Genomic DNA, 7,171 nt, shown 5'->3' on the forward strand with positions numbered 1-7,171 from the left:
GTATGTAATAAAATGTACCTTGACATTTTCCTTAAGACCAGGAAATGACAAAACTTTATTACAGTATATCAAAAATAGTACAGAACACACCATTAAGGCATTCGAGTTTACTATCTATTCTAAGCACTTGCACAACATGTAAAATAGCTATTAGGGAGGTAGAAACGTGTATCTAATAGTGGAGTGTAATAATCTGATTTTGCAGACATTTTCTTGTAAACAAGTCAGACCCCGACATTGTATTCAGAACAATCTGTTGATTTATATTACTGTACAATTAAAAACTTGAACCTAGCGCCATCTGGAGGAAAACTGATTCCACGAGATTTTTTTTTTTTTTTTTCATTAATTGCAGACACATTATATACATGCGGCACAACAACAAAAAGAATACAAATATTTAAACATGCAATGTCAAATTATATTTGAGCTGCTGTTTTGTTTCTAATTTAGTGTTGTTTTCAGTAATTAAAAAGAATATCACCCCATCAAATTCATACAAATACAAATTGTAGTTGATGGATCTCAGTATGCAAAGGCATGCTATTTTCTATAAATTCTACATTACTGCACATTCAAGCACCTTTAACACTTTAAATACAAGCAACAAAGAAAAGGCTGTCACAATATTAATGACTATTATTCACATAACTGCACATAATACTGATAATCACCATGTTCACGACAGTAAAGGCAATTACATTTCTCCACTTCCAAAAAAATAAGTTACTTTCACCTTTGTTCATATTTAAATGGACAGACAATGCCTTTATGTACAAAAGAAAGAACCTTGCTTCATGAACTGAACCTACGGTTTCCTTTTTCTAAAGTGTATTAGTGGCATAAAAAACAAAACAAAAACAAAAACAGTATTTCCAGGGAGGGGACAACCTTAGTGTGGGCAGACATCTTATAAATGCCAGTACTACTTTAGCAAATCAAGCGCATTTATCCCATATTGTCCAATGTCCACACTACCTCATGTTGTCAATGAGACCTATCGTCCAATGCGCTTGGTTTCGAGTCAATCAGTGTTTTAGTGATAATTGATGTATACAGTGTCTAACTGACATGACAACTGTGTTTGTAAGTGGTGTCATTTTTTTATGTGTTTAAACGTGATTTTCTCTTTTATCAGAAGTTGCAGAATTTTCAGATTTAAATATTTTGAGCAACAAATCTTTCCCGTCTGTCCCTTTAAGCAATCCAGTCAGCCACTTTTGAAAAAGTTCTCCTCAATGACCTCAGTGAATCTCTCCTTCATTTGTTGGCGGAACGTGGCATACCACTCCAGCAACCTCCTCCTCCTGTCTACCCTTTGCTCTTGGCTTATTCTTCTCTCTCCTTCCATAATTGTGGGAAGCTCTCGCCAATCACTAATAAAGATGAAGGGTGCTCCTGCTGCCTTGAGGAGGCGCAGGGGAGAGCTGGGTCCGGCCGCGCAGGTCCTCGGCGTGAGTACATCTTCCACCACCGGCACTGAGCCGTAAGAGCAGGCCTCATAGATGCGGTAGCTTTCGCTGTTGATGCCGACGGGGCATAGGGTGAGCTCGCTCTGGGCCAGGGCACTTTGATATCGCTTCAGACTGTCTGCTGTCTCTTGGGGGAGCCATCTTAAAGTACAGAGGCAGAGCATTAGTTCACAGTAAATAGATACGTGGTAGGGCTAAGAGATCTGACAAATATACAGTATATATATATATATATATATATATATATTCATATATTCATTAAGGGTGTAACGGTACATGTAACAGTATTGAACCGTTTCGGTACGTGGTGCTCGGTTCGGAACGGACGCGTACCGAACGAGTTTCTGACGTAATATAACCTGTAAATAACTTTTCGAGACTGTGGGTCGGTCGGGTTACAGTTTCTTTGTGTAGATTATATTTACTCCGTCTTTTCTACTATAATGAGGACCAACACGGTAGGACAGTATAACCCAGAAACGTCAACGGTGCAACAACGTGACCGCCGTGACAACGCAGTGAAACGCGGGCGTAAGAGTCAATCAGCCAATGCACACCAGTCGCAGTGCGGCCGCGTGTTAGATGCGTCCCAGAAGCGGCTCAACGCGATGCACGTGAAAACAATGGCAGAGTTTATATTTGACGCGAGACGCAGCCCTCCTGCGTCAATACTACTACCGGTAGGTTGGATCGGGCCGGAAGTCACTCGCGTAAAAATACGGTGGCGCCGGTCGATTTTCAAACTAATATGCAATCGTGACCTACTTTTTGAGTCCATCAGATCTCTTGAGTGGTAGGTCGGGGCAGAGTTCACTTGTCTTTGTTGACTTACTGCTGTCTTCTCTGCTATAATAACAACCAACACGGCCCCGTGTTCAATACAAAACCCTCCTACCACAACAAAACAAGTAGGAACTAATATTCACATAGGAACTAAAGTTATACAACATAAAATATACAATATAAATGAATACTACATCACATTTGTAAAATATAAACACATAATAAAATAAATAATAGCCCATTTAAATAAATTGAAATGAGCTAAAACACCTGTAATTAAATAATAATAATAATACACAAATCCTGCTTACACAATTAAATTCATGAATTTCTGTGTGGCGCTTTAACTTGAGAAAATCCACCAATAAAGCTTTTGAAAACGGTTCATAAGAAAAAAAAATGTTTAATTGAGGCATTTCATTTGTGAAACACATGTTAAAATGTTTGTCATTGGGATTGCTTTTCTATTTAGCACAGAACTTCTTTTTTCTTCTTTCTTCCAGAAAGAAAGCTGACCAATACGCGGGGCCTGAAAGGCAAATTGTTGTTGGATTATCTTTAAATACCCGCTACTTTTTGAGCAGAATTCTAGCTTTGTATAGGCTAATGTTCCTATTGTTGAAAGCACAAAAGTGTGTTATAAACAACTAGCACATTTATGTTTTGCATTTTGTTTTCTCACTATGTACCGAAAACTAACCGAACCGTGACCTCAAAACCGAGGTATGTACCGAAAACTAACCGAACCGTGACCTCAAAACCGAGGTATGTACTGAACCGAGATTTTTGTGTACCGTTACACCCCTAATACATATATATACACCGTAATTTTCGCACTGTAAGGCGCACCTGACTAGAAGCCGCCACTAACCAAATTTGAATCGAAAACGACATTTGTTCATAGACAAGCCGCACTGGGACTATAAGCCGCAGCTGTCCTCACTGTATAATGGGATATTTACACCAAAAGATATTAACTGGTAACACTTTATTTGACAGCGGCATCATACGACTGTCATAAGACCAAATGAAACACTAAGCTTTGAACCAATTGGCTGCAAAGCTTAATTGCTTCAAGTAGCTTCATTTGGCCAGCACTGCTCCCTTGGGGGAGACAGTCAACCTCTGCTGCCACCTGCTGTCAACACTACTGTTGTCCAACATGCCTCCTAGCTTGCAATGCAGCTCTACAGATATAATAACAATAAAAAATCATGTTCTTTGCTAATCATTTCTTCAGTTACTGTTCCAGTTGTTTCATTAATTGCTAGTTATGGTATTTGGTAACACTTTATTTCACAGTGGCGCCATAAGACTGTCATTAGACAATCATAATTATGACATGACACTGTCATGAGCATGAATGAAAGCTTATAACAGATGTCATTTAGTGTTATCCGGCTAAATATCTTACTTTAGAATGGATGTAAAAGATCCGAGCTGGACATAAATGGCGTTAGTGACAGAATTTATGGGATGACACTTAATGATATCTGTCATAAGCATTCAGCAATGCTCATGATAATGTCATGTCACAATTATGACTGTTTTATGACGCCACTGTCAAATAAAGTGTTACCTGTTTTTCACAGTTTTAAATTATCAGTACCAAAAACATATGAAGAAAATATAGTATTAAACAACATAAAATTCGCAGCACTTAAAACACGCACGAGATTCCACCCCCCCCCCCCCCCCTTTGTGCATAAAATAGGTAAAATGAGTGTGACCTGGATCAAGTCTGTCATCTATGGTTGTGATCTGATTGCAGTCGTTTTGTTAGTTAAACAGCTCTGCAAATCATCTACGGTTTCTGATTTGATTGCAATCGTTTGTTCGTAAAACAGCTCTGCAAATGAACAGATTTGAAATCAAAGACGATGTGAGGTCCAACCAAGTGTTATACAAGTGTCTGCCCACTTCATGCTTCCTTCTGTAAAAAAAAAAAAAAAAAATTCTTAAAATAGAGCAGTAATTTCTTTTCTAAGAAAAATAAGAGTTCATTTCGGATGTATTTTCGTTTCTTGTTCGATACGTTTTCAATAGTGTGACTCAAATTCTTGCACTTGCTGTCTTTTCTTTCTTCCAATCACTTTATCTCCAAATTTGAAGGTTAAAGAATTGAATTAAATAATGATTAGTTATCAAATTAAAGCTTGCATATTCATGAACTTTCTTCTGCTCCAGTGTCACTAATCCTGTGTGCTCGCTGCATTTACGACTGCGAGAAATTTCTCCAGATAAATGCAAGAAAGACAGAGTATGTAATTTTTGGCCAAAAAAAGGAAATGACAATGATCAGTGCTCACCTTGACTCAATGTCATGAACAGCTACAAAATCAAGCCAGACATCTTGGTGTAATTATTGACTCAGACTGGAACTTCAACAGCCATCTTATCGCTAAATCTGCCTATTACCACCTAACAAAATACAGCCAAAATTAAAGGGCTTCTGTCTAAACAAGAAATGGAAAAACCTAATCATGCATTCATTGTTGGATTATTGCAAAGGCACATTTCCATCTCTTTCCATGCCATGTCAACAACGAAATCAATAAGGACGCTGCAGCCAATCCATAATACTGCTGCCAGAGTAAGGAAAATGAAAAAACAAGGAAAATGAATCATATTACACCTGTCATGAAATCACTTCACCGGCTTCCGGTGGGTCAAAGGCTAGATATAAAATCTTACTGCTAGTCTACTAAATTCTTAAAGGACTTGGACCAAAAATACATGCTGGATTTGCTTGATCCCTACGATGGTCATCTGGAACTGGTTTGTTGTGTGTTCCAAGAACAGAAACCAAGCAGTGTGAGGTGGCATTCAGTTATTATGCTCCTCAACTGTGGAAAAAATTACTTAGGTATGCTCAAACGGTTAGTTCCTTTAAATCAGGCCTAAACACTGTTGTTTACGATACAATATCCCTAATTGCCCTTACTGTTCAAATCTGCAATCTATGACTTGTTCTGTTTCCTTATTTTATGTATTTTTTGCTTTTAACTGTCTTCCTGTTTATAATCTTTTGTGTTTTTGTTTCTATTTCTTAATTGTTTTGTTTTAATTGTTTCTTGCCGATTTCAATGTAATGTAAAGCACATTAAATTACTTGTTACATTACGTCTTAAATTGTGCTATACAAATGAATTTTCCTTGCCTCGCTTTGCCTCTGTAATGGGTTACTGTGAATACAGAACTATATTACCGACGGTGGTTAAAAGCTCTTCTTGCGCTAATTTTCTGGCATGACAAAATTTACTTACTTCTCCCTAGCAGTGGTAATGCACTCCTTCTCCAGGCCCGAGTTTTTGAGAACCTGCATGAGTGTTTCCCTCGAAGAATTTTTGTAAACGGTACCGAGGAAGTTGCACAAGTATGGACGGTTGGAGGTGATCATCTCAGCATTGGGCCGGACCAAGGGAAACTGTCTGTATCTGTAATTAGTATGTGGGTGTGTTACTTTGTATTATTTTTAGAGGCATTTCATGTTTCATACATTTCCTGTAAAAATGGAGCAGACTGAACAATATCTAAAGAACAACTTACGTGGCAACACCGAGGGGCCATTGGAAGACATCTCTTTCATTGACCCAAGGGCTGTCGTACACCAAAAAGAGCAGGTCCACAAAGCCACCATGTCTCTTAAGGTACGGCCCGATCCAGTCATTCTTGCAGTGCTCATTGCCCAGCAGGACCACAGCCACGTGAGAAACAGTGTGGGATTGTACCAAAGCTTGGACGTGCTCCAACCAACGCGTGGAGTATACCACTTTCTGCTGCTCACGACCGTTCAGGACCAGGACCAGGCTGTTCATGTCCAAGGGTACGTGACCTTGGACTACAGCAGGGCCTGTGTAGAAACTGATTATGGAAAGGGAAACAAATTAATTGTATAGTTGTGGTCTGTGTAATGTTCATCACATTTGAAATATCTATCAGAGACTTGTTACCTACTTACCTGAAGTCAATTTTACTTGACTGGATCTCACCCTCTCTCCATTGTGCTATCTTGTCAGTAGGATTGAGGGGTCCCTCCAATATATGCTCCCAAAGGTAAAGTCCTGATGGGGAAAAAGGATAGCTTTATTATTATAATAATGGTAGAATGAAACCTCAAAATAGCAGCAATGTTCCCTTATAAGATAATCGGAAATATACAATGTTCAAACATTACTCACCTATGGCTGCTTTACCCCAGATTTGGACCTTATATCTTGTGGGTTTGTTCTTTTCGATTCGTGCCATATGCTGTTTGAATGCCTCTCTTTTTTTGTTCAGTGCGGAGTTGTACTCCACCTGTTCATCCTCCCACGGATTCCACTCTTGTCCATTGGATAGAGCGGCTCCGCCATTTCGAACACCTGCGAAAAAAAAAAACATACTTACAGATCGGCACGAATGTTTTACTGATTCAATCGAGAATTTAATGTGCCTTCATAGTTACTATACGAGAGCGTTTTTTTATGTGTATGAAAATACCAGAGGGTCCTGCTTCTTTCTTCTCCACTCTGTGAACGCGCGATATGACTTTACTACTAAAGAACACATTGTATGCAGCGTAGAGCGAAAACGCTACATATGCAACAATGATGAGAAGAAACAACTTTCTTTTTGGAAATTTCATTTTTCCCTCTTCCTATTATCGTCTATGTTACCATTATGCAGACCTACTTCATTTTTTGGGGTTGAGAGGACCCTTGTTTACATCACGATGAAAGCTGCCTTGATATGTGCCTGCCTATAAATACCTTGTTTAAAATAAATAGCAATATGACGCTTTATACAAATGTTTTGTAATAATTTAGAATGTAAAATATTTATTTACATTTTACGTGAAAGTCTGTGCATATTTTAGAAAATCTTAACAAATGTACCGATTAGGCGTATTTCAAGGCGGAACTTTCCAAAGGGTA

The 7,171-nt window shown here is 38.6% G+C and overlaps 1 protein-coding gene across 1 annotated transcript; it reads right to left on the reverse strand.

The window, feature by feature from the left end:
* Positions 1-57: 57 nt before the first annotated feature.
* On the reverse strand, positions 58-6,955 carry rxylt1 (ribitol xylosyltransferase 1). The gene is made up of 6 exons (XM_057837133.1): positions 6,738-6,955; positions 6,437-6,619; positions 6,217-6,319; positions 5,805-6,119; positions 5,522-5,692; positions 58-1,613 (listed from the first exon to the last, which is right to left on the reverse strand). Exons 1-6 carry the CDS (start codon positions 6,880-6,882, stop codon positions 1,211-1,213), a joined length of 1,320 nt encoding a protein of 439 aa, XP_057693116.1. The 5' UTR covers positions 6,883-6,955; the 3' UTR covers positions 58-1,210.
* Positions 6,956-7,171: the final 216 nt, after the last annotated feature.

The sequence above is a fragment of the Corythoichthys intestinalis genome, chromosome 5, assembly GCF_030265065.1.
Source record: "Corythoichthys intestinalis isolate RoL2023-P3 chromosome 5, ASM3026506v1, whole genome shotgun sequence".
NCBI lineage: Eukaryota > Metazoa > Chordata > Actinopteri > Syngnathiformes > Syngnathidae > Corythoichthys > Corythoichthys intestinalis.